Raw genomic sequence first — 27794 nt, forward strand, 5'->3', positions numbered from 1 at the left:
AATTACTCAGCATATCAGTGCACTCGATGACGCGCGTAGCTTCATTGAAGGTCCCACGGCTTACGTTACCATAGCAATGAGCCTAACATTGGAGATAATATGTTATGTCAATCATAGAGATAAGCGCACTGCAACAGAACGGGACGATAACGCGGAGAATAATTAGAAGCGGACGTTTGCATAGGGAAATAAAAATGTAATATTTATACCGATAATTGACAGTCGTTCGAACGAAGAAGGATTAAAGGATGCGTACGAATGGCGTATCACCATAGAAGAAGGCTAGCGTTCTCTTCAACATAAATATTTATTGTATATTTATATATATGACATTGCTTTCAGAATAATACTTTCATAAGAGACAGAGTAATTTCTTTTTTTTCAACACATGCATGCCCAGTAATTCGATATTTTCATCAACGGCTGCTGTATTAATCTGTAGATATCTCTTTTTCTTTTCTGTTGCGACGTGTTACGCGATATTAAATATATATATATATTTTTTTAAATTTTTTTTACGAAGATGCAACAATGCGATGTAATATATATTTCTTTTATATTCTTAAGTGTTTCAATAACGCAAGATACAAAGTTGTTTCGTCGCGATATTAAATTTTGTTAGAATCTTTATTTTTAACGCACATATAATCATGACAACTTTTACGCTTCACATACGTTTTGATTGTCACTCGTTTCTGATATACATGTATACACATTATGTTGATCCCACTATACATCTAAATAGGCAACGTTGAGTACCTCCCCCACATTTATGCTTAATTCTCCGAAGTAATGATACAGTGAGAAATGCAATCAGCAAATTATCAATGATTATTTGCTGTTGCTAAATTTTTTATATTTTATATGCGTGTACGGTGTTGCGTAGAGTGCGTGTGTAAGTCACGTATGTATGTATGTATGTATATGTGTGGATGTGTGACGTGTATGTGTATAAAAACAAAACATGTTTGGACCCCGCAACCTCCTGGTGTGTTTTTTGTGCATTATGACTGGAGTTTAATTATACATATACAGAAAAATAATTTAAAGTGAACAAAACGAGAGAGAGAGAGAGAGAGAGAGAGAGAGAGAGAGAGAGAGAGAGAGAGAAAGAGAGGGCGTTGCGTGATGGCATATCAACGACGTTAATCTTGCAGCGAGGAAATATGTAAACGGTACATGTTCCGCAATGCGATTCACGATCGAAACGGGTACCGTTGGATTTATTGATTTTCTTCCCGGTAGCTCCGCGTCCTGCCGGCTTCAACGCCAAGTATAGTCATCGGTGGTAGTTACACTAGTTACACGGTGGTAGTAGTAGTAGTAACAGTAGTAGTAACAGTAGCAGCAACAGTAGCATGTTACACGAGAGAGTTAATTACACCTTGCATAATTTTTTTTTTTTTCTTGACATCGCCCACAGAGATTTGTAGAATACTCTAAAAAAATGGTACGCGCGAATAATCTCGACGTTTCGTCGAATAATTCCCGTCGAGATTCATTCAAACAATTCTGCACTGACGAAAATACAACATCGCCGAACAAAGCTACTGCCGCGTCTTTTCCGAACGACAGTTACGTTCAATTAAATCTAACGACTTACGGCACACACACACACAGTATTGATTGATCGGTCGATACAGGTACATTCAAAGTGAGTACGGGTAACGCACACAACGCCTTGAAACGTAGTCGGTTATTCGTCCCTATTGTTGTGTACATCGTCTGTATTCGGACAATCTGCCTGACAATTTTTAACGAGACTTTACAGAGATATCCACGCACACACGCAGGATGACTTCTATTGAAATAAATGTAATAATACTGCTTGTTCTCACATTTCTGGCGACGACGACGTGTATGTCGTCGTTGACAGTTCCATGCGCTAACGATATTGATTGGATTCTTTTGTGATTAACAAGTGATATCAGCAGCGTTGGTATCGCTTATCTATAACGGGACCTCCTTCAATAACTCCCAAGCCCAAAGAATAATATTGACGAAATTATAGGACACAGTATGTGTCCTAATCCTTCGATTAATTTTCTCATTCGACATTCTACGAGCGTATACGTGTACACACATAAAGAATACAGCGTTTGATATAAATTTATGGTCAGTCATTTATCCCCCTTGGTAAAAATAATGTTTATGCATAAGGGGAAGCTGAATTTCCGAAATCATCTTGATATATAACGTAACGATGTATACCAGTATGACATTTCTAATTACGATCACATGCATCTTATTGCTGCGCTTAGTAATGCCTCTGACATTTATTGGGTAAAACTTTGAGATATATATGTATTTTAAAATTATTTAAAAATTATATCATATATATCATATATATATATATATATATAATCTTGAACACGTTTAACAAATTATAAATTCTTAAATTATAATATGTAACCGGGACATGGATGCGATACGGTGAATCTTTTACTTTTTTTCTTGACAGTTTCCATCAAACACATCAAAAAGTGTCTAGATTACTCGTCCTACAAGCCTCGATCGTGTACATAACGTCATTGTACATTGTACATTGTACATTTTCCTTAGCTATATACTTTGTTTGTTGTATGCTTTCTAATCCCTTGGAACACAATCCCTCAATCTTTACACGATATAAAACTAACTTATACATACATCGTCCACTCTGCCAACCAGTACAGAGAAAACGATGAAATGGCCAAAATATACCGTGCGTCTCTCTTGATTGCGTACGAAAATGTCCCCTCGTATATTTGCTCGATCGACGGCAAATTTGAAAATTGCGAATACACGCGAGGAACTGTAAGTCACGTCGCGGCAATGCTGTCTAGGAGTGTTCATTCGGGAAACTCATAGAATTGGAAGGCGTATCCCCGCTCCCTCATCTAACAGTTGACATGTAACATTTACGGTCGTTTGTACTTTATCGGAGTAAAGCCAAAGAAATCCATTGTTGCGGTGTTCGAACTGCGCGCGACGCGCGCATCGCATCGCATCGTGCTGCGAAATAAGACGCGCACGAGAGCAACATCCAATTAATTACAATTAATTACTTGTGCTTTCCATCGAACGCGGATGCAGTTGTCCTTCGCCATATTCGGCTTATTTTCACGACATCGTACCGGCTGTCAGCCTACATCGAAATTAGAAAATCGCGTCGACATTTTCTCAAGCAGAAGACGTCAGTGACGACTCCGTGACGGCCTGTGAGAGACGCGAGATCGAATTGACAATGAGAAACTTAATTCTACGTTTGGTTTTGCGTCAATCGCAAGCTCGCACGACGGAACGGAAAGTCCGGAAGTCATCGAACGGTTAAGGTCTTGTGAAGCGATACCGGTACGGAGTCCAGGCGAACAGTTCTAGGAAAAGAATACATATCTATTTGTGTACATCGTCCCATTGGTTTGCACATCCTCTATATTGTTTTGTAGCATGCAAGTACCAGCGCAGGCCGTTACTATACTCGCCGTTTCGCGACTCGGGATGCAAAGTTAGCACGCACTCTGAAAACGCCCAGCTCGCTTGCACGAAAACGTTGCGTGACAAACAAAAGTCAAAAGTCACCAGAATCGCCATTCCGTTACTTCGCAGCCACCACTATGCACAGTCGCAAATAAGGGTGCATCTGCCGATGCACAAGCTACGACTGTCTCCTCCCAGTTTGCTCTTTGCTCCGTCGCTTTGAAGCTCGCTATCGCTCTCGTTTGATCCGCCAAAAATCGGCCAATTGCCACAAGATGACATCCCGAGTCGGGGATACTCGAAGATTTTGTCACTTGTATCATTCGGCCGGTAATTGACTTTCGCTCTCTAAATTATTCTCAGGCATGCTGTGTGTTCCGATGCAAGCTGCCGTTTCCAGTTGCGCTTTGATTGCTCGATGATGAGACATGCCGGATTGCTACTGATCTGATTTGATTTGGACTGATCTGGTTTGTGAACAGTTCGGATGAGTATGTCTAAATGTAGAACAGCTATATCTGGATGGATTTGGCCAGTGATTAACAATCTTGCAACAGACAATCTTGCAGAAAGATAAAATGCGTGTCACACTATGCGTCATAGAATATAATCTTTGGTGAATGCCTGAGAGAAAGAGAGAAAGAGAGAAATGATGATTCGATTGCTGCAATATTTACATCGAGGGGTCGGATGATCGAATGATTCAGCGAGAAACGATCGGTATCTCGGACAATCCGAAAGTTGCTCGTTCTTTTCTTTTTTCAAGCGAAAAGTAACGTCCGAGTAACGCCGTTGCGAAGGACGATCTCGCCGATCCGGTGATCGGCAAAACTATCGACGTTCGAGGCACGTTCGATACGAACACCGTTTAACGAGATAACTAAATCTCAGGATCAATCAGACAAATTGATCGATGGTGAGGTCGACTCGTTCTCGGTCTGCCTGCAGGTGGTGTGGGGGATGTCCAATTGTAATCTGGTCGATGATGAAAGCGACATGACGATGAGAGAGCGCAATGCAAAAACTACTCTCGCTAAGGACTGGCAGTAGCTTAGCGGTCACTACACGTGATTCACTCTACGATTTACCATGGTTGCTGAAGCAAGGGCAGAGGGCGTTCAGAATACGATTGCAGAATCCGCGCGCTCGGTTGTTCCAGCCAGCGATGGTATCGCCACCCTTCAATCTACTGCCTGCACATACACACACGCGCGCGCGCACACGCGTATATAGCCACCACGTTATAAATATCAATCTCAAAATATAATTATAATAATGCCTCGCTCTACCTTGCACAGTGGCTCTACGTTACTCGAGCATAAGCGTAAGTGTGTGAGAGACATCCAGCAGACCGGCTGATGATCGCGATTAATTAGCAACACCCGCGCCGGGTCTCTACTCGTTGACTTTAACGCGTGTTCGTCTAATGCGATCGACGTATATATCTAATCATCTATCTATCTATCTACGTCTATCGTCGATCGTCGTCTATCAATTTTGTCACTCCACCTCTATCCGTCTCCGTCTAACGAGATCTAGCCATCTACGTGGAACTATCAAACTATTTATCACGATCGTGATCTTGTCTACTCTTTGCCTGCTTATTCTCCTTCCTTTTCTCACGATTTTGCACCAAGTACAATATTTTCTGCTTTATTTATATCCGCCTTCTTTCCCTTCCCCGGTATAACCCCGACGCGAAAGTCAAACGAGAATATTTCAGTCTCGTAAGTTAGAATATTTGAGTTTCGTGAGAATTGAAAGATGAGATCGTACGTGCCTTTTCTTTTCTTTTCTTTCTGTTTCTTTTTCTTTTTTTTTCATTTGTTACTTACCTTCACCCGCATCAGCTCCCTGAAACACAAAAGGGAAGCGTCGTACATTCGATTTGATTCTGGCGATGCAGTTGAAATCTTACGTTAAGCGTAAACGACAGACAGAGTTAGTCCATAGTTAAACAACAACGCGCGTTCTGTCTTCGACTCTCATGTCGCTCCGAAACTCATTCTCTCTGAACGAAGTTCGCGAGAGTTCATTACCTCCGATTGAACTTTCCTCTTGGAGGCTTCCGTAGCGGCGGTCTCTATCACATCGGTGACGAATTTCGTAGTCTCCCTCATGAGCTCCTCGTCCTCCTTAAAGGCCTCCTTCCTCTGCTCCAACGTCCCCGTCATCAAATTCTTCTCGTGTTCGTCCATGTCGGTAGAGCGGAATGAAACGGGCATCCGATCCAAATATCATTAACGATGGCAGCTCTCTAGTGCCCTAGTCCTTTGCAAATAAAATTATTTTCAATCAAACACAGGGGAGAGTCGATCGCCTGAGTCGTTCGCGTTCCCGAATTTGACGTCGCGAATATTTAATTAACGCTCTGCCTGATAGCCTGAATAGAAAGATTTTCAATAAATAAGGGCTCGATGACCTAGAGCTGACGAAGGCACTCGATAATTTTAGATATCTGTCCATCTCTCTCCCTCTCCCTCTGTGACCACCGACTCGATATTAATTCACTCGAGATCTCCCTGCGATCGACCCTTCGAATCTCCGAGCGCATATTACCGGTCAGTGTTCGACGGGGGTTGAAAGCAGCGGAATTTCGACTGGTGAGAACTTTCGGTGATGAAGACGCGCAGGAGAAATACGTATGAGTTAAATCTGTTTCTCAACAAAGGCAAGTTAAGTCCGTGTTGCAGCAGATGACTTTTCTTTCTTTCCTTAATAGAACCAGATAAATCGTCACGCTTACCATGCCAATTGCTTCATAAGATAAATTGCCGAATCGATCGTGTATTTTTGAAGCACTCACATCTGCGATGCAGTGCGTTTTCTCGAGTGACCGTACATTCAAATGGAGCCGTTCATCAAGTGAATTTTTTATATCGCCTTACCGCGGGTGGCTCGTAAACGAGCACGCGACGAAATTATGTCGGTTTCAAATCCCGACCGATCGGTTCAATCGGTATTCCGGGAGAATTCGCGATACCAGCTGGATCTGCCGTCGCTTCTCTCCTCAACACGTATGACAGACCGCAATGTAAATACGACGGATGTGCCACAGGTGGTGTGTGTTTCACCGCGCACGCACTGACACATTGACACACCACGGCGTTACATATATACGCGTGTGTCACCGCTCGTTGAGGATGCCGACGTCGAGGATGTCGTGGTCGTTGGTGGATCGGCCAAGGCCGCCGGCGGAGTCGAGTTGATAAAGGCCCGGATTTCGCACCGAGCTACAACGAGAGGCCTGGGGCACCGGTCGCAGCGACGAGTCCTCCAGATCGCGACCTCGCACCTGCTTCCTCGAGCGAGTATTCACCTGGCATGCAGCGACGAAGGATTGTCGTTTTCTCTTTCTCGCTCTCTTGCTCTCTCTCTCTCTCTCTCTCTCTCTCTCTCTCTCTCTCTCTCTCTCTCTCTCTCTCTCTCTCTCTCTCTCTCTCTCTCGGCGACTACGTCGTCAATTGAGCCAACGAGAAACGGGACGACCGGGATACCGTCATTTTTTCTTTCAGCTCGTCCGCTTAGACTGCCGTCCGGGCCGCGCTCCACCAGGTAATGATCGACGCGAGTCGCTACCAGCCGAGGCTGATCTCTTACCCGACTGGATATCACCCCTGCCAGCCGAAACGGAGCATGCGTCGAGGGCATGCAGCTATTAGGTTTTTATATCTTTGCCTATACCTCTTATCTACGAGAATATGTACACATGCGCGTGCATACGCGTTTACATAGGCACGTACATATTTACAGATTACAACGAATACATGCAAACGAGAGAGAGAGAGAGAGAGAGAGAGAGAGAGAGAGAGAGAGAGAGAGAGAGAGAGAGAGAGAGAGAGAGAGAGAGAGAGAGAGAGAGAGAGAGAGTATTTGCCGCCCTTACCTCGCGGATCCGGTGTGGCCACCCGCGCTATCTCTCCGCCGATTGACTGGTGGAGCGAGATATAATTTGAGGAAAATCTGGCCGCCACGGCTGACGAGTGTGGCTCGAAACGATGAGGCGTGTTAAACGTCGTGTTAACAGGAACCCGTCTTTGTATATTGACGTTGACGTGAATTTTGCGAGTCCTCCAGCTGCCAAAGACAGAGAGTGGAGTACATGTCATACTCTTGCTCTCTCCCTGCGGAAATTGCGCACGAGTGCCTATCTGCGGCTGCCTTTACCGTCCTGTCTTGTTTATCGCAAATATTGCGCGTGGAGAACTCTGAAAATGTACTCAGTGAATTCCGTTAATTTCTATCTCGCGTGATATTCGCTATTCGTGTCGCGTGAAATAGTGTCACGTTCCGTCGTAATTAAAAAAAATTTTCAGCGTGACATTTAACACGTTTGCAATTCATTTCCGCGAATTGCGTTCGTTTCAAATTATCAGGCGCAAGAGTGCGTGTGTATAAGAGTTTGAAATCGAACACATGGAGTTTACGAATGTGCCTAAGATACTTGTTGATCCCGGATTTTGTCGAAATAATGATGCACCTGTCGGCACACCTCATAACATTAATAATAAATCTGAAGCTTCGCGCGATCGACGATTTTGCGATTTTCCACATGATACATATGTCGAGAGAGCATAACGCGCGCGAGAAATTTGTACAATACACCTTGCTGCGAGCTTCGGGCAAGTTTTTCACGCATTCCACTCGGTTACGTCATTAAAGACACGTTGCCAGCTGTTTCATAATTGATATCAACTGGTCGCAATTAGCGACATGCACCAAGTCAAGTGTTAGTTCGTCGTAAGATAAAAAATCGCGTCGCGCGTTTCACGTCAATTTCTGTAAATACATTTACAGAAGTGGTTGTTCGACCTCTTCGTGATGATGCGCTTAATCTGGATGTCAAAAGGGAGAAAGAAAGTGAAAAGAGTTGCGCGTTCCGATGTACCATGCGAAACACTCTTCGGCTTTGGTAAAGATGGTTCGGAAAGATGTTGTTAAATATAGCACGGGCGTGTTTAATGACAAAGGATCAATATGATCACGACGCTGAGTAATTTTTCCCCGCTGAAGCTTGCCGCTTGATTACAGTCAACATGCATTTTTCTTCTTTTGCGGCAGACGTTCCGTGCCACGTACAATATGCACGTCACACGTGTTGTTCGCCTTCTTCGTTCGTACCAGGTCTCTTTCAGAGCGCTTGCTTATAATATCTATACAAATCCAACGTTTAACGTTCCCAAAATAAAATCTTGATAATCGCTGTATAGTTACATGATATTTTACCGCATTATCTTCATTACTTGAATATTATTATCAACTGAGTAAATAAAAAAGAATTTTTTCTTTTTATATTTATGTTATTAGAAAAATCAACTAACATATCTGGATAAAATGTGCACAAAAAATGTACTAATTTTTATTATATTATTTATTATTATATTATATCGTTATATTCAATAAACATGTACGTACTATTATGAAGAGCCTTCGGTATAAGATATGTGACATATATTTTTAATGAAATATGCATAGAAAAGAAGGTGTCGTAGAATATTTGACTTACGCTTTAATTAAAGATTCTTCCAGCCACCGGGATATTCCTTTACCTCGAACATAGAAGAACGTCATTTCAGAAACTCGTCGTTTCCTTCAGAAACATCTGCAGAACTCAAAAATAACTGGCCATACTTAATTTGAACAATTTCCTCTTTTTCGAAAATTTAACTCTATTTTCGACAGATTTAATGTCAGATTTAGTTACTCTGAGCGCCTTTTTCCTCTTATTTCAAGCGAGGTAGATGCGTGTTCATGCATCGAAATAAGAACACAGCAAAAGAACGAAGTGTAGAGAATGCAGTTGCAACGAATGGAAACGTTAACAATGAGGCAACTACAATCGCGTCATCCGCTTGTCTGGCTGTCAATGGCGCGATGTCGAGCACTGTTACCAATTCTCGCTCAATGTATTCCACTAAATGGCCAGTCTCATTCTACTAGAATTTCACTAGATATTAGAAACTGAACCCTTTTTACATTCTGAATTGTCTTTTATTGACAAAAATGCTTTTAAAAATGTCTTATAGCAAATCAGACTTTAAGTCATTTCTAGAGTGCATTAGTGCAAGCGGCCAAGTTCGATGTAAATCATAATTTTAGAAGACTAAATTGTTTCAAGGATTTAACCATGGTTATTTTAAATAAACTATTTATTCCACATTAAATTTTTTCAGAAAAATGCACAAACAATTTCTGATATCAGAAACATAAGAGAAATATTCAAATATCACAAAAATAATAAATAATTTCATTCCTTGCATCAAAAATTTTCAATTTGACTTTCTTGTCTTATCTTTGATTTGGGGAACAAATTTATATTCGCGGACGAAAGGGTTAAAAACATTTAACAATGTTAATACATAGGAACGTGTTCTTACTTTTTCACTGGCTGTTTCTTAATTTGCACATTTCCGCAAGAACTGATATAAATAACATTCTAGGTAGGTATTTTCTGCAACTGATTGCCGAGCTACCGCCAGCGACATGCGCAAGGTTAATTGACTATCGCAAGTCACCCTTAGTTACAGAGGTGAGAAAATAACTAGAGGGTGTGTAAGATGAGTTTTGAAGCAAGGCGGGTAAGCCAAGGCCGAGATGAAGAAGTTGATTGGCCACGCCATATTGTATCGAAATTGTCGATGTATCGACAATAACCCTCGGCGATGTTCGATAACAATACGCATTATTCTCCCTCCTTATATACTCATTAGCCTCGTTAAACTTCACACCCGCGCTCACTCTTTACAATTCCTCCCAGTTACTACTTACCTCCGTGCCTTTAGCCAGTCGGTTAGCTGCTACGTGATAAGAAATGTGGCAGTTTCTCTCGAGGAGACCGATTTAAAGATGGCCGCGCCGCGGTCGCTCGATCACTGTGTCGCGTTAATCTCGGCGTATCCTTCAGGATCGTAGAGCTTGTCTGAGCTCTCACGTTGAGCAGTTAAGAGTGTTGATTCGGTACGCGTACGATCGGGGTGATGATCTAACGTTTCGTTGCGCGATCATGAATTGCCATCAGATACTGAGCGGCGCCTGCAATGCGGGCGATCGTTGCTACGCCGTTGGCTCTGTTGAGGGAATTTCCTTCACGGTGAGTAAATCTCGCTGCGTGACAATCACCGCGCGATGCGTACAACGGCACGATATAACGCAGCGAGATACGTCTCGCCCGCGTCAGCCGGTGCGGTCGTGCGGCCGACGCTGCACGGAATTTCGCGATCGCACGTCGAAAAAGTCGATACGCTCGCGTTATGGAAGTCAGCTGATCGAATGACATTTCGATTAGGCGTGAACGTGAACTTTTCCGTGCTCGCCGTGGTTGCTCTTGCGGTTTTACTCGCGACGTTTTTACTAACTTGCGGTTTTACTAACAACGACGTCCGTCATATGCCGATGTAACACTAGATACTCTTCGTACATGCAATGCTTCGTACATACAATTTAAGCTAACAATCCTGCTCAATTATATGTATTGTAGTTACTGTCGAGATATTATCGAGTACTGAACTTTTTTGAACAACGACAACATGCACTTGACGATTTGTCGTACTAAGAAGTAGAATCTATTTCAGGATTTGATATTTTTCAGAGAAACACATGATGTATAGATTTCTTTGAAATTATAGATCTGACAATTAATTGATAATTATTCGTTCCATTTAGGCATACGCAGCTGGCTGTAACATTGTGATCTTGGCTAACAATTTCGAACGAGTGCAGATAATTCCTGGAGCTGTACACAATTACATCAGAATTAGTTGTCTAGACTGCAGTACAGATACAGGAAAAATAGCTGCGGCATATGAAAATCAAGTCTGCATCTTTGAGCCAACACCACTTATACACAGCACCTGTTCACATGTTTGTATCAATGTTTTTCTGTATATTCCTTAGACGTTTAACAATGTACTTGGCATTTTCTTATAATTCCTGTAGTAAAGATTCTTCATGAACTAACATAATATTTTGTAGCAATTGGAGTACAGATGGGTTCAGACAGGAAGTTTGCAGACAGAATCAAATATCACGTCTTTGTCATGGAATTTAGAAGGAACAAGATTGCTAACAGGTGGCGAGTTGCTACAATTATGGCATCAGAATATTATGCCATTTCAGGAAGAACACAGTAAGTTTATTTCCTTAAGGATTACCCGATCTGTTAAGATTATTTATGTCTACTTCAAATGAATTTTTTACAATTATGATAAATAATCTATGATATAAAGCTGATTGAACAACAGTGGTATTTCAAAATAAATAAATTACATTCGCGTGACATATATGTGCAATAGTGGGATAGATGTTCATCTTTTGAAAGTGCTTAACCTCCCATCCCATTTATTTCAAAACGTTAGAATTATCATATTTTTTATTACTTGATACAGCGCTGTTACCCACAGCTACAAAACCAAAAACAATACAAACAGAGGAAGCCAGTACGACTGGAAGCAATCATAATGTTACAGCCAATACTTCTCAGGATCGTGAGTTCATTCCTGTCGAGAATGAACGTGTAGCATTGGCATTATTTGCATGTTTAATATTCCACAGCTTTACTGCTGCATAGTGTGTTTGCAGTATATCATAAAAGAGAGATAATTGCTTGCATATTCTGTTTAACTAGAAAATAAGTGTGCATTCTGTTACATAAGAGATATGACCTAATTTATATTTTTTATCAAATTATGCATCAGCCATCTTTAATATAGCTTTATTTACAACTTATTGCTGCAAGAATTTTTATTTCATTATATATATGCAATGCAAGTGGTGAGATAGGATAAAAGGCAATGATTTTATGAATGTGCTTGTTTCATTTCTCTTCAGATTTGCAACTTTTAACATTTTAATTTATACATTTTGCTGTTGCATAGTATAAGCACACATCATTACTTTGAAGTTACGTAATTCTGTTTATTATAAGTAATATAATAAGATTTATATAAATGGTAAATATAGTTGGAAAAATTATTTCTCATGCTGTATTATAAGAACTTACCAGGCACTTCAAAGTTTCTCTCTTATATATTTTAAAAATAAATATGTATTTTGTTGTATAGAAAAGTAATCATTGCTGTATACACTAATAAAAAATCTCCTTTCTGAACAGCTGGTGCGGTGAAATTTTCAATCGGAGGAGAAGCTGAGAGTCCTGGGCCTGGAGACATGTCCAGCACAAATGATCTGGGTGGATGGAATTGTGTATGGAAGTGTCGTACGGCTACGCCGGTCCATCTTATGAGCTTCAGTCCTGACGGCACCTTATTTGCTACTACAGGAGTGAATGATAGATTGGTTAAGATCTGGTTTGAAAACAAGCAATGTATGTCTGTTTCCCTTAAATGATGGCTTTTTATACATCTGTAGACAATCGTGTCAAGCTTCCGTTCTTTGCTTTCAGTGTTTCCAGGAAGAAGCATGGATCATGCAAGTTTTTCTCAGGCAGTGGGCAGTGACAATTATAGTTTTGTTTATGTGGCACATCCCCGCGCAGTGACGCATCTTTCTTGGCGCAAGACAAGTAAATATATGCCAAAGTAAGTAGCGTATGAATTAATAATATACAATAATTGACTTATACATATTAAACGAATGTAAGAAATTGCGAAGAATTACGTCGATTTACAATCACTCGCAATTCTCTTGTTAACTATCAGGGGCTCCGTGTCCAATATGTTGGTTACCTCATGTCGTGACAATATCTGTCGCGTGTGGGCCGAGACAATACCGCCTGAAATTGAAGGTCTGGCTAACATGAGCCAGTTTGAAGGCTCTGACAGGCACGGTCATCATGGCAAACATCGTCATCACAATATGCACAAACACCGGTTTATGCAACGTCTCAAACACATGAAGTATGAAAAATTAACTCTCACTTAATAACATTTATCTACGTCTCTTCACAGCGCATAGAATGTTTTTATCTTTGTGATATTCACCGAGTATCGTTAAATACGACGTAATAACACGCAATAAATTTGTTCGTAGGACATGCTTTCACATTCGACGACACGCTAAGCAGCAACATCAAGCCGGTCATACAGCGCCGACTTTACCAACGCTTCCATCTACATATTCTGTGCACGATTTTCATAATAATTATCAAACTTCCGGTCATTATCCGGGAATGCATTTCCATTTAGCAGCCAGTATCAACGCAGAAACTGGTAAAGTATCTGTACATTATATATGCATATGAAATAGTTTAGCTTAAACATTTCGTTTCTGTTTTATATTTTCGTTAGAGTGTGTTACATTCTTTTGAATATTTTTGAAATATTGGTAATCGGCAGTGGATAGTATACGTTCATGTTATAGATATACCGCTAGTACCAAGCCTAATTACCGGAGACCCCGAAAGAGAACCGAATTTTATCTTACACTGGCTAAATAACAAGGAAATGCACTTCACCATGCAGGCCGAAAACATATTGCAGGAATTGACGCGTAAAGTAGTAGAGAAAGAGGAGGGTTTGCAACATCAAGATGCTGAACATACGGAACATGATTCCGAGGACGAATGTACACCAAGTATGAGCTTCATTTATACTGTCGCATATATTGCAAAAGAAATTTAACACGACGATAACGATGACAATGTTTTTTACTCCTTAGAAAAAGGTGTTCGGCTGCAAACAGTTCAGAAAGCAGTGGTCGGTGGTCGCTCAATGAGCCAAGAGGATCATAGTAGTGATGAACATCATACCGCGCATACTACCTCGTCTCATCACAGTTTAGCACACAGTGCACACTCTCACCCGAGCCTCAGGTAAATATTTTCACGACCACTTTCCTGCGCCAGTCATGCCGATTGTGTTATGAAACTTTGCAGAAAAAAGCCTTGCATGTAGTTATTTTGCAAACAGAAAGAAAGACACAAGGTGAAGGTAAGATTTGTGAAGTTAATATATGCATTGTAATTTTCCGCTACAGCAATACAACCTCCATTAACTCCATAGCGACAGACGCGACATCCACGATGAATCACGCGCCGGATTCATTGGACACGAAAATCGAAACGTTGCTACGCGATTGGCATCACAATCCAGACTTGCTGTTCTCGATACATCCGATAGACGGAAGCTTCCTGATCTGGCATATTGAATGGTTGGACGAGTATCATCCTGGATCTTTCCGACAAGCGCAGATCTCATTCTCCACTCGTATACCGAACGCATTCCCGCTCGGCGATGCGTCAACAATGAGCCACAACGTATCGATGTATTCTCACAATACCGGTGGACCTTTGCTGAATATTCGTGAGGTCGCTAAGTCCTCAACGAAGACGACCGAACCGAGCGAGATAGCGACACCTTTACCTAGTCTCATGGAACAAGACGAGGAGCAGTCCACCCTGACGTCGAGAGCTGGTCAGGAATTACTAAAGAATATCGAAAGTACGAACGATCAGAGCCAAGCGGCTATGAAAGCGGAATCTAGCGCGCTGGAGAGCAATAAAAATGGCCATGATACGGACTTATTGACCCACCCTAGTCCGATCGTTTCCATGGTGTCGAAGCATTCGAACGGCACATTGAACTTGTGGCAGTTGACGTTTGCGGATAAAACGAAATTTTCGCAGGTATTGAGTATAGGCCACGCGTGTAGGGCTTCTGGGCACCGCTTCCGCGTGAACGATATTACTTGCCATCCCGTTTTGCCTCTGCTCGTAACAACCTCCCATCACAACATACCCGAGTTTTCCGGCGCTCAGTCCGCGGAATCGAGCGAAAACGTTAGTATCAAGCAGGACGCTTGCAAGGGCAAAGATATCATGTCGCCTACCGGCTTCTGCAGCGAGCTGATTTTGTGGCGAGTAGACGCTGTGGGGCCGTTGTCGAAGAGCGGCGGGGTTTCCGAATTGGCGCGTATCAATTCACCCGAGATATCGGCGTTCAGTAACGTAGCCTGGATTCCGACGTTGTTGCCGAGCACGACGCTGGGTAACTTGTCCAACTCGCCCAGCGCCTGCTTCGTAGCGAGCGACGGAGAGTGTCTGAGAGTGTATCAAGCGGTGATCGATGCCAGAACACTGCTGGCGGAAGTGTCGATCAGCGAGAGGAGAAGCAGGATGATGGACTCAATGGCCAGTCTATCGACGGACATGTCGTCAGACGACGGTGTCAGACACTCGATTCACGACAGGATAAAGATAGTGTCTCAGCAATCGACAGCGAGGCCAGGATGTGTCATACAATTGGACGCTATTGCCGACGCCACTCACGATTGGCAGAACACACAGTTCCTGCACGTATTTCAGGAACAATTGATCACGGGCGAGAGAAGCGACGAGAAACCGCCCGGTTTCGACACGTCGTCCAACGACTTGGGACTTATGGAGTCCACGTTGGACGCCATGGTGGATCTGCAGCAATCGGCGATCTTCGAAGAGCCGTTCTACATAGTTGTGCTAGAACGTACGCAGCAGGGCACCACCGTGCACATGTGGAGATTGCTAATAGCCTCGCAACCCGAAACCAGCGGATTATCGGGTTCGATGATGTACGTCCCGGACTCGCATTTGGTGCAGGACGAGGACGAGGAGGGTACACCGGGTAGATCGAGTCACGCGGAAGGCAGAAGATCACGCAGACCTAGTCAGACGAGGAGTCGTCGCGAGAGTCAGGCCGACTTGGACTCAACGTTTCTGCATCGTCGCCACCAGAACAGTCACGTTCTGATCACGACCACGAAGGTATGCACTCAGGAATTGCCGTTGCCCGACGGAGTGGAAGTGATCCACGCTGCCCCGGCCGCCGGCCACCTGAGCAGCTCTTCGATATATCCCGCCTGCTTCGCGCCGTACATCATCGTAACGGCGTGCAGCGACAGCACCGTGCGCTTCTGGAAGTGCAAAGTGACGAAAAGACCGGACTACGACAGACTGGATTACGAGTGGTGCGAGTGGGAAATGACGAGGAAGGATCAGGAGTCGACGATCGATATCACTGGTCAGCCGTTGAACATCAGCGCGGCTTATAGCGGACGCATCGCCTGCGCATACAAGTACGGCAAGTCGTTCACGCGTCCCACGAAGAGCGACCCGGACTCGCGTTACGTGAACCTCTGCGTCGCCATATACGAATGCGAAAGCACAGGTGGCAGCGAGTGGATCCTAGAGGACACGATTCATCTGAAGAATATCCACCTGCCGCGAATACCGGTGGATCAACACTTGGACCTTAGTTATCTATACGACAGCAGGTTCCTGCAGAAGAAACAGAGGCTCACTCAGGTACTGCAGACTCTCAGTCACGAGGACATCAGGTCCTCGAGGAACGGGGAGAACGGAGACTCCACGGCGAAAGCGAACGCCGGTCTGTTGGCGGTGCCGTCGTTCAGCACGCTGCAATCCTTGCGCAAGTCAATCATCGAGAATGGCAATACCTGTCCGCTCACTCAGAAGCACCTGGTGCAGCTCGACTGGGTGTCCAAGGAGGACGGCTCGCACATCCTGACCGTGGGCGTCGGCTCGAAGATCATGCTGTTCACTCCGGTGTGCTCCGACCTGGCGCAGGCCAACATGAAGGCCATGAAGGAATCGCAGAGCAACAACAGGCCGATACTGAGAAAAACTTCATCGCTGGCGCAGCCGCAGTTCGTCGACGAAATCCGATGGATGAAGCTGCGTAAGATCGAGCTGACGACGGCGGACGGCCTGCCGCCGCTGCCTATGCAGATCTCCTGGGTGCGAGACGGCATTCTCGTCGTCGGCATGGACTCTGAGATGCACGTATACTCGCAGTGGAAGCCGAATCCGAAGAACGACTGCTTCCACTCCAATCTACAGCATCAGGAATCAGACGAGTTTCAGGCGAGTCGGAACCTGCGCGACGAGGATCTGCGAACGTTGGCACACGAGACGTCCCAGAGGCGACTAGCGAACGTGTCCTCCATGCCACACCTGTCGCGTGTTAGCAGCATCAATCTGACCATGTTGGACGCGAAGAAGAAGCGCGGTATGCAGAACGAGAACCTGAGCTTCGATTATATGCCCGATTATGGATTGTTCGAGGCGTCGAGAATAGCCTGTCCCGTTTTGCCGCAGTATCATCCTAAGCAGCTGATGGAACTGTTGAATTCAGGCAAGATCAGGTGGGTTAAGGCTATATTGGCTCATCTAGTCAGATGTATCGGTAGTTCCTGCTCCCTGCGCGTCGACGACGAAAGTCTAGTGAAACAGCGCAGCGGATGGTCGCGATCGAGAACAATGTCGGTGAGTTATGCGGGCACAACCTCGCCGCTTGAACCTAGAGGCTCGACAACGCAGATACCGGAGGAGTTGACTCTGGACTACGCTGAAATCACTTCCATTTCGCCGCTTCCGTTATGGACTCTGCTGATGGCCGACAAGGAGACCAGTCTGCCGCATCAGCAAAACGAGGACAAGCATGACTATAACGAACTGTTCGACAGTAATCTGGACGAGGGAGATTCGCTGGACGATATGCTGGACGAAGATTACGAGTGCTCGCGGCAGAAGGACAGGCGGTCGTCGGTACCGGAGAGACAAGGCATATCTCATTTCGGACCTAGGCAAGGCAGGCTACTCTCGCGCCTCTTGACTCATACTCATCTGCCGGGTTTGTCCAGTCTCGATCAGATGCATCTTCTCGCATTGGCGGACACCGTCTCGACTTGTAACGTCGATTTCGCGGAGAGATTCGCGATCGACGCGGCGAAGAACGCAATCGCCAAGGAAAATCTGACTGGCATCCCGGACGGCGAGGCTGTGTCGACCGATTCACTGGACGACTGTGGTCTCAGGTTCCTCTTAGCGATGAAACACTATAATTATCTCATACGTTGCCTACCGCTGGTGCAGAGAGCGCAATTCCAGAAGCAGGGCATCGCATCAAATAATCTCGTGTGGGCGTTCCATTCCGAGTCCGAAGAGGAGCTGCTGGGATTAATTCCTTCGTACGCCAAAGGTCAACCAAAGTGGTCCGTGTTGAAAGAGCTCGGCGTAGGTTGGTGGATCAGAAGCAATACTGTGCTGAAGAAGTGCGTGGAGAAGATAGCGAAAGCCGCATTTCAGCACAAGCAGGATCCTTTAGACGCAGCTGTTTACTACTTGGCGATGAAGAAGAAGAACCTAGTGTGGGGTTTATTCAGAAACCAACGCGACGAGCGAATGACTACCTTCTTCGCGAATAACTTCGCCGAAGATCGATGGAGAAAGGCCGCTCTGAAGAACGCCTTTGCTCTGCTTGGGAAGCAACGATTTGAGCACGCGGCGGCGTTCTTCTTGTTAGCCGGAGCGCTGAAGGACGCTATCGACGTATGCTTGAATAAACTGAACGACATTCAGCTGGCGATGGTGATAGCTAGACTCTACGAAAACGACACGTCGTCTCCCAACATGAGAAGATTGCTGTACGAGGAGATCTTAGGCTGTGACAAAGAAGGACAGAATCAGGACATGAGCAGAATACATCCCGATCCCTTTTTGCGAAGTATGGCTTTGTGGATCTTGAAGGACTATTCTGGTTCTCTCAATACTTTGCTTCTCACCAACGTCGGTCATATGCATCCGCAGTACAACGACGAGTCTGACAAGCCGGAGGGAACAACCGGTAAAAGAAATTAGTTTATTGTGCACTTTTTTCATACATAAAATGATTCTCGAAATGACACCTTGGCTTTTATTTCAGCGAATCCAAATGTCTTCAATTTTTACGTTTATCTCCGCACGCATCCGCTGTTGATTAGGCAATATATCGCCTCCACGGCGCAAGATAAGAAGAAAGGACACTCGGTAGTAATTTCAGGTTTCAGTTACGGCACGGAAACGAAGAGTCAACCAGACAAACAGCTGATGTTGGAAGACACTATTACGCCGTTGGAGAGGCAATTATATTTCACGACTGCACACGCACATTTTAAGGCTGGCTGTCCAGCCCTCGCACTTGAAGTTTTGTCCAAATTACCCAATAAAGTTATGGATACGAATGGTGAAGATTCCCCCAGTGAGTAGCAGTACATGTGTGCTTACACACGATCGATCGTATGGCAAATTTTATCTTAAAAATGATGTCCCCAAACTCTCTTTCTTTCTTTTATCTGTAGGCTTATTAAATAGTCCGAATAAGACCAGAGCACAAGATGTTCAAATAGATACGGGTATTATTAATTGGGGAAATGAGTCGAGTACAATAACGACCAGCAAAGGTACGCGTAAGAGCTATTATTTGGAGCAGAATGTGTCTAGAACTCGCTCGAATTGAAAACAAAATATTGTTTCCAGACTCAGTTGCCTCTGTAGATTGGGGTACATCGTCATTCGATTGGTCCCAGAATAGCAGACGTATAGAGGAAGACAAATTAGAATTAAATTGGGATGATGATCCTGTCGACGACGACGACGCCGATAGCCCTCCGATGAGTATGAAGCTTGACAGGAAAGAGGAAGATAATGCCGCGCCCAAATTAGATAACGATAATAGTAAGAAATTACATTATATTGTTGACTAAATTGTTTTCTGTTCAATTGTTGCTGTTATGAAAATAATTTCAGATGACGTTGCAAAGTCAGCTGGACAATTGGATATTATGGCGCAGCAGCTGAAATTCGTGGCTTGCCTGAAAATTCTAATGGAAGAATTGTCTACATTAGCGACGGGTTTCGAAGTAGATGGAGGTCAGCTGCGATACCAACTGTACGTGTGGTTGGAACGAGAAGTGGATGCACTGAGGCAGCTTTGCAGTTATAGTACTAGTGCAGACGGAGATGTAAACAACGTGTCGGAATGTGAGTTCGCTCTTTCTTTTTTTTCTTGGGCATTGTTGCGCAATATAGCAGTGACAGTTTTGAAAAATGAGAATCGTGGTGTGTTAATTAATAGAAAACGTAACTTTTAGACGATGGCGGTATGGTCGACGATGTACCTCCGTACAAGCCCGGCGAGCAACCAACGTTACATCAAATATTAGTGGCGGAAAAGATGGACTTTGAAGCTAAAGTACAGAGAGCTGCAAAGAGGAAGAAATGGTTGAAAGGTGAATTGGACGAATTTTGTTGTTACGTCGTTTACACTTAATTTTGTAACTTTGCGAGGAATTTTATTTCACGAACCTTTCCGAAATTCAACAATTTAGTTCTTAAAAAGTGAAACGATATTTAAAGAAGGTGAGAACAAGCATCTTTGGATTTTTAGCTAACGAGACATTGCTGAGGACATTGTTGTCATACTGTTCGTTGCACGGTGCGTCGGGTGGCGGCCTAGCGTCAGTAAGGATGGAATTGGTGCTCTTACTACAGGAATTGCAACAAGAAAAGACTCAACAACAATTGCTCAGTCCCTTGCCCTTCCCCACCACGCTACCTCTGTTAAGCGCCAGTGTTGCCTGCAACAAAACCGTCGTAGCAGATCCAGTTCGACATCTGCAGGTTCGTTTAAACCTGTATTAATTTGTTTTCCATTAGTTTCGATTTATTTATACCTAACATTTACATCACAATCTATTGCAGTCTCTCGCGCATGATATGCTGCAGACACTGGTAGAGCTACGCAATCCGCCGATGCCTAATAGAAATACACATTATTGCGAAGTATTTATTATGAGAGACCTGGCAGTGGCACTTAGCGCCTGTATCTACCAGTCTCTCTGTGACTCGGACACATTCGTTATGAAGCATCATCAACCGGAGAGGTAAACTTTGCGTTATCATTTATTTATCTTCGATGAACACCACCACATATAACTATATGCGTTATACTCTATGAATCTACTCATGCATACGTCATTGTCTTTCAGTTTCCCAGCAGTCGCCGAAGTGGAAACGTTCTCGGGCGGTCATTTGGTAGCCTCGAACAGGTATCATCGACGATATTCGACAGATGACGGAGTATGTATAACCACTTCGCCTTCCAAGTGGCCGGGCGTGACTAATTTACGCGCCCTGCTAGCTCGGGAGAAGGATGAAGACACTCCGAAACTGAATATTTTGCTCTGCGAAGCGTTCGTGGCAACGTACATGAGTCTCTTCATCTACGCTCTGTCGAGTTGCGACAGTCACATCTTATATAGACTGGTCGGGCAACACTTTGATAATAATACATGGTCTTGTCTCTTCGGCGGTGGAGTTAAGAAGCTGTTGCGCGTAGCAAGTACCAGCAGCCAGGTATGATTGTTATATGAGTTTTCATCGTGCGTTTTGCGAACATTGGAGAACGCCGGATCTTTGCTCGTAGAGTGGCAACGCAAGCGGTGTCGAGCGGACTGACAGTGTGGCGAGTGAAATCCAAAGTACCGCTAGCGGCATGTGGAACACCATGACGTCGTTGACGAAGCAACGCGTCAAGCTGAATATGAAACTATTGGGTCAGTTTACGGGTCAACAACCAAACATGAAGGAGGACAAACCTACGTATAGGGAGCAATTCGTGTCACCTCAAATGAGCATGATTTCCTATTTTCTCATGAAGGTAAGATATTGAGAAATTTTTACTTCGTATTATACATGAACTTTGAGCGCTACAACAAGAGAAATTGCATATGTCGTTTGTTCTTTTGTTTTCTTCAGCCACACATAGAGGACGAATACGCAGATGAAATCGATTATGATTCTTCTGACTCTGCTGTGTCGGATTTAGATTCTACAGAGGACGAGGAAGATGTATTCGACACGAATTCGAAGCCAAAGAGCAAACCAAAGGATAATACGGAGCATAGTAATTCTAATTCGTACAGTTGGAACATAATGAGACTGGCAATAGTCAAAATATTGCAAGAACAATTGCAAGACTTTCTGACAGTCGCCGGCATAGAAATGCAAGGTATGAAATAACGAAGTACAATATTTCTTAAAACAATGCTCCAAAGATGTAATGAAACGTGATGATAGCTAACTAATGTGTTCGTTATTCCAGAATTACCTGTAAGTAGTCCACTAATTCACGGTACACTGGGCATTGTCGCACAATGGCAAGATTCTTTGCGAGAGGAATTGGAAATCAAAGGTCCACCACCGGCCAATTACATTCCTGGCTGTGCACCCGACCCCTCTCCTACACCAGGGAAACCAGCTATTCATAAATACCGATCTTTGTTAGAAAAAGGGAACACACCATTCAAGTGAGTATATGCGATGTTGTTTTGAGCTTAAGGTCAATAATTGGGAGATAATGAGTCAGAGAGAAATTGTTTCCGTGATTTTAGTACACGACTGGCATCCGCAGCGCCTGCCAATCGTCTTTGGTGTTATTTGGTTAGGCAAGAATTGGTTCAAGATATCTTTATTCGCGCGGTGTTTGGAAAACGAAGATCATTGTCATCGATACTCGAAAGTGCTCAGACAGTCGTGGACAGCGTGCACCGCGGAACTGGGGAAGATAAGGGTAGTGACAGCGGTACTACGAGCTTGCCGGAACCAGTCAGGATTATTCATAAAGAACAAGATAGCATCAGTGCCTTCTGTCTTAATCAGGTTTCTGATATGTTCTGATTTTTTCACTTCATACGTAACAATGATTAATTATGATGATCATGTTTCTCCTTTTTTTTTCTTTTAGGTAAACCCAGGTCTAATGGCCCTTGCTACGCCTCGCGAGGTACAAGAGATGAACATTTCCCTGCTCTTAGAGCTTCCATCGTGGTTGGAGGACGAATGCGAATTCGATATTATTAACTTGAATAAGCAACCTGATCCAGAGCCTGTACAGCCAACCAGTTTCTTAGTTATACAGGTAATGTCTAACGATATCTCGACGCTTTTAATATAAGAGACGTTTACGCTATATTTGTTACATACATATTACAGACAGCAGCGGATCGTCCTTTGTTGGCACAGAGTCCTCAGCCAAACAGTCCACAAACTCAATCAGGTATAGCCAGTCAGAGCGGACGTGGCGCGAGTGTGGTGAGTTTCTAATTATATTATAATTTATATCGCTATAATATATATGTGCGTGTGCGTGTGTATGCGTGCGCGCGCGCGCGCGTGTGTGTGTGTGTGTGTGTGTGTGTGTGTACACATAAAAGTTGTGCATTCCTGATATCTTCATCTATCAAAATTTCTCTGGTCTTTTTAACAGACGAATATAAAAGATGGTAGATAAACATATGTATTACAGACTGAATTCAAGAATAAATATTTTTCTAAAAATTGATAAAATATTTCAACAATAAGTTTTAACATGAATATCATCATATAACTTGAAATACTATGAAATAAATTAATAATCGCATTAAAGTAAAACGTCGTTTTCCTTGTAAATATGATTCAGATTTGTTTAGTTTAGCGAAGAATTTAATCCGTTTCATCCTCAATTTCTTATCTACATATTTGCACTATATACACTTGCCGTTTGAGACATCACCTTTGAATATCATCAAAGTTGAAGGAGTTTATTCTCAGGCTAAATAGAATAAAATGTATTTCACTTTTTCTCTATATATTGTGTTGAAATAATGTATATATTTATTTTTCATTGATTGTGGTAGAGATTATATTCTTTTTTTATTTTTATAATTGGAAATCTCATTATATATTCTTTCTTTTTTTTTCCTTTTTTTTTCTTTTTTTCTTTTTTTCTTTCTTACACGTGTGCGTACGTGCGTGAGTGTAAGAAATGTGCAGTTAATTATTATGACACAGGAGAGATTGCATTCAGTGAAATTAATTAATCTGCGCACAGACAGCTTATCATAATCAAAAAGGTATTTGCAATATTTCCGAAATTAATACACAAGCTCTACAAATAGCTTGCAAGTAGCTGACAACAAGAACTCCCTAGCAACATTGGAGACTACAAGGAGTTTTTAACAAGTTTTCTTAAATAGCAAGAATGTATTTATATTGATTTAGTTAGGAAATGTGCTGTCTACCCAAAATATTCCAAGAATCATCATGTGTATATTAAATCCCATTGCAATGCATACTACATTGTATATTCGTCCGTATGATATCACTAAACAACGTATCTTTTGTAATATTCTTATTCCATTCATAATACGAATGATATCGTAGATATTAATTGGGTGGTACTCTCATACTGACAATTCGACAATTCGAATGATGCGAGCAGTATTTTGCACCAAAGAAAAGAGGAATTATAATTATGAATAAATCAATCATTGCATGATATATATTGAGAGTAAAGTGTGCACTGTGTCTCACATATCAGGGTACGGCTAAGTTCAAGGCTTGTTTGTGTTGCGTAATAAATGCCGGAAACAAATCCATTTGTTTCGTTAAAAGTGATAATGCACCTAATATTGCTTTTCTTTCGACCCGAGGAAATTATGCTTAACACTGACCAACCGATCAAACTTCTCAACAATTAGGATAACTTAGTGTTATATGCCTACTTTTTTGTAATGTATAAAGACTTCAATGACTTTTTGCATTGCGAAACAAGCCTTGCGAGCCGTGAATGTGGTGTATTGGGTTAGGGTAGCACAAGTGGTGACGGAGACAATGTTGCTTGTTCAATGCTTGCCTAACATCTAACTCGGTCTGCGTCACTGAACTGGCGGCTCATTCGCTCGCTCAGATGAAGGGGATGCCTGCTTTTCCTGGCTCCCACGACCTGCGTTTCTGTCAATTTGTTGCCGATAGGAGCAAACACTTGTTACAACCGGTGAGATTTACATCCAACAGACCCTAGTCTATCCTAGTGCAAATTTCATGTTTTAACATTTTGGGTAACAAGCAGATGTCTGATTTGTGATATGCCAAAGACTCGTACAAAGAAAATAAAGAAAAGAGGAGAGTGACAGTGAGAGTGAGAGAGAGAGAGAGAGAGAGAGAGAGAGAGAGAGAGAGAGAGAGAGGAAGAGAGAGAGAGAGAGAGAGAGAGAGAGAGAGAGAGAGAGAGAGAGAGAGAGAGCAAGGGAGAAAGAGAACCAGAGAGAAAAAATTATAGTTCGCGATATGATCATAGAAAGACTGTTGAAGCTGTTGTGAAAATAATAATCGCTGCGCGAAGAGGTTTTATATGTATATGTATATGTGCGTGTATATATTTTTTTAACGATCTTCACGTATGTTACAAATCAGATGAATCTTTGAAAATTTCAAGATATAGATCTTTTACAGTTCACAGCCGTAAAGCGTGTACTTAGAAACATTTAGCCATCATATCATTTTGCCCAAGAGCTCCATAGCACAGTGCGTTGGTTTGTACTTTTCGTTTATACTTTTCGTTGCTTATATTAACGATATAACACATAATAATATTTGTGTTATACGAAGGTTTCATAAAAGTACTAGCGTGTCCTCACATATATTGGCAAATATGATGTTTCATGATGCTCCCAGGTTTTCATAGGCATTATATTCAGTTTATGGGCGCGAAGTTCACTATGTTCCTATCATGAGTATCATGTTGAACGTATTAAATGAACATGATTGGAACTCGAGTATCTAATGCATGTATTATTATTTAAATTCTTGAATCGATTGTACGTATAGTTTGATGCGAATAACGTGTCCAACTTTAAGCAATGTTGTGCTCATCATTTCTTCCAACACGAAAATTACGAGGCTTGGATATATGTAGTAGAGGAGTTTGCCAATGTTTCATTATACGATACGAACCCACATTTGTGTCCACCGTCCACTGCCAATTCAACGTCCACAAAGCGCTAACCGTGAACATGAACGTTTAGAATAGCCAATTCCGGAGAAACTAGCAGAGTGAAAGGCAATCTCAGCCGAGTATTAGTCGCAAATTACCTCATTACCGGAAACTTGCTGCAACGTTTGACGCATGCTACATGTTTATTATGCAACTCCATTAAAACTTAATTTGCGTTACGACACGACACCCTGAGTGTTATACATACCTTTTAACATTGCCAAGTGTCATGAAATTGTGTTTAATTTTGCTGGGATACATATATGTATTATTACATATAAATGTACATATTTCCTTTTTACCTCAAATCTTCTTGCACGCAATTTAACTGACCGTCTGCGTTTTATTCCGATAGATCCTGAAGCACAAAATCGACGGAATCAGGAGGATTTCCTCTCATCCACTTCTACCATTGTGTGAGTGTATATATTTCCTATTCTGTACATACATGAATTCGTCGTAAGGGTACTTACTCCTTTCACGATCGCGTGCCGGGATTGCAAAGACTTGTAACGATACATTTGTTATTTCTCTTTTCCGTATGGCGACACCAGACTTAACCGGATCACAGGACGGTTCTGTATCGTTGTGGGAATGGGGCCATCAAACAGCGATTGCCACCCCGAGGGCGCCGGGTACCTTCGCCAAAGTGACCCGCGTACGTTTCTCTCAGCATGGCAATAAGTTCGGCGTAGCGGATTCTGATGGCCATTTGAGTTTGTTCCAAGTGGCATGCCGCGAGGGAACGGCTCGACCATTCTTTGTAAGGACGGTTTTTACTTTACTCAATTCTAAAAATTTTAGTCACTTTCATCATTCATTCACTTACAAAGCAACATCACGTGGGATTCGTTTCAGAATTATCAATGCCACAGCAAAGTGACCGCAGATTTCGTCTTTCTCGGCGCGTGCAGTCTCGTGGCTACCGCAGGTCATGGCTCGGAGGGACGGAATGTAGCATTGTGGGATACGTTACTTCCGCAGAACAAATCTCTCGTGCAAGGTATAAAAAAAATGTCGTGCATTTTAGACGTGTTGAATGGTTTCTATCATCGACATTCAATAGGAAATTCGTCGGTATTCTCGCCGCAATAAACATGCTATGATTCGATTTGATCAGGCTTTATGTGTCATGAGCAAGGAGCCAGTTCGTTGATCCTGGCGCCGCAGCATCAGTTGTTGATCAGCGGCGGCAAGAAAGGCGACATTACTATATTTGATGTGCGACAACGACAACAGAGGCATAGATTTCAAGCGCACGAATCAGCTATAAAGTGTCTAGCGCTTGATCCTCACGAGGAGTTTTTCGCTAGCGGGGCAGGTGATGGCGATATTAAGGTAAATAAGTGTAATTTCCTCTCTGTCGCGATCCAAAGTCAACGTTTGTAAACAAATGTAATTCGATATAATTTTATCCGCAGATATGGGCCTTGACCGTCCATTCCCTGCTCTACTCATTTCCCGCTGAACATCCACGGTCCAGTTTCTTCAAGAATATAGGACAGGTATGGTAATTTTGCTATTATTACCGATATATTGAAGGAAGCTCATAGAATGGTATATATTCAAGCATGTATAATTTGTCGGCAGGGAGTCACTCAGTTACACGTGGATTCTGCGGGACGATTATTTTCGTGTGGAGCAGATGGTTCTATGAAAGTCCGTCAACTGCCAGAACGCGATTGTGTAGTACAAGCGCTTTATTAGGATTACAAACAAAAATAATGATGATGAAAGAGATATGAATACCGT

General features: G+C 42.9%; 2 protein-coding genes across 11 annotated transcripts; one reads left to right on the forward strand and one right to left on the reverse strand.

Annotated features, from left to right (window-relative positions):
- Window positions 1–2501: 2501 nt before the first annotated feature.
- On the reverse strand, window positions 2502–9293 carry LOC105185390 (uncharacterized). Of its 5 annotated transcripts, none has more exons than XM_025296776.1 (6): window positions 8966–9293; window positions 7346–7536; window positions 5499–5730; window positions 5295–5313; window positions 4548–4652; window positions 2502–3356 (listed from the first exon to the last, which is right to left on the reverse strand). In XM_025296776.1, exons 3-6 carry the CDS (start codon window positions 5682–5684, stop codon window positions 3310–3312), a joined length of 357 nt encoding a protein of 118 aa, XP_025152561.1. In that variant the 5' UTR covers window positions 5685–5730; window positions 7346–7536; window positions 8966–9293; the 3' UTR covers window positions 2502–3309. The 5 variants fall into 5 exon arrangements, with proteins under 5 accessions (XP_025152561.1, XP_025152559.1, XP_025152560.1 ...); XM_025296774.1 differs by having other exon boundaries at window positions 7346–7667; XM_025296775.1 differs by lacking the exons at window positions 7346–7536; window positions 8966–9293 and adding an exon at window positions 6348–6863.
- On the forward strand, window positions 6861–27794 carry Rbcn-3A (rabconnectin-3 alpha). 6 transcript variants are annotated; one of them, XM_025296769.1, is made up of 32 exons: window positions 6861–7121; window positions 11122–11319; window positions 11431–11584; window positions 11844–11942; window positions 12569–12781; window positions 12860–12995; window positions 13116–13313; window positions 13447–13625; window positions 13777–13989; window positions 14074–14227; window positions 14392–19034; window positions 19113–19427; window positions 19528–19629; window positions 19706–19903; window positions 19976–20209; window positions 20320–20457; window positions 20616–20848; window positions 20930–21111; window positions 21217–21583; window positions 21654–21887; window positions 21986–22238; window positions 22332–22536; window positions 22621–22888; window positions 22974–23147; window positions 23222–23320; window positions 24957–25043; window positions 26398–26458; window positions 26597–26805; window positions 26901–27045; window positions 27163–27380; window positions 27464–27547; window positions 27633–27749. In XM_025296769.1, the coding sequence occupies exons 3-32, from the start codon at window positions 11563–11565 to the stop codon at window positions 27747–27749; spliced, it is 9780 nt and encodes a 3259-aa protein (XP_025152554.1). In that variant the 5' UTR covers window positions 6861–7121; window positions 11122–11319; window positions 11431–11562. The 6 variants fall into 6 exon arrangements, with proteins under 6 accessions (XP_025152554.1, XP_025152555.1, XP_019697979.1 ...); XM_019842417.2 differs by lacking the exon at window positions 6861–7121 and adding an exon at window positions 10136–10549 and having other exon boundaries at window positions 27633–27794; XM_019842420.2 differs by lacking the exons at window positions 6861–7121; window positions 11844–11942 and adding an exon at window positions 10135–10549.

This window comes from Harpegnathos saltator, unplaced genomic scaffold (assembly GCF_003227715.2).
Source record: "Harpegnathos saltator strain DR-91 unplaced genomic scaffold, Hsal_v8.6 scaffold16, whole genome shotgun sequence".
NCBI lineage: Eukaryota > Metazoa > Arthropoda > Insecta > Hymenoptera > Formicidae > Harpegnathos > Harpegnathos saltator.

Coding starts and splice junctions, on each gene's coding strand:
- Rbcn-3A (XM_019842417.2), top strand. CDS start 10,463: ATGAATTGCCATCAGATACTGAGCGGCGCCTGCAATGCGGGCGATCGT. Junction 20,458..20,615: donor GAGGAAGAAATGGTTGAAAG/GTGAATTGGACG, acceptor TTGGATTTTTAG/CTAACGAGACATTGCTGAGG. Junction 27,381..27,463: donor CAGGTGATGGCGATATTAAG/GTAAATAAGTGT, acceptor TTTTATCCGCAG/ATATGGGCCTTGACCGTCCA.
- LOC105185390 (XM_025296776.1), bottom strand. CDS start 5,684: ATGCCCGTTTCATTCCGCTCTACCGACATGGACGAACACGAGAAGAAT. Junction 3,357..4,547: donor CCCTTGCTTCAGCAACCATG/GTAAATCGTAGA, acceptor TTCTTTTCCTAG/AACTGTTCGCCTGGACTCCG.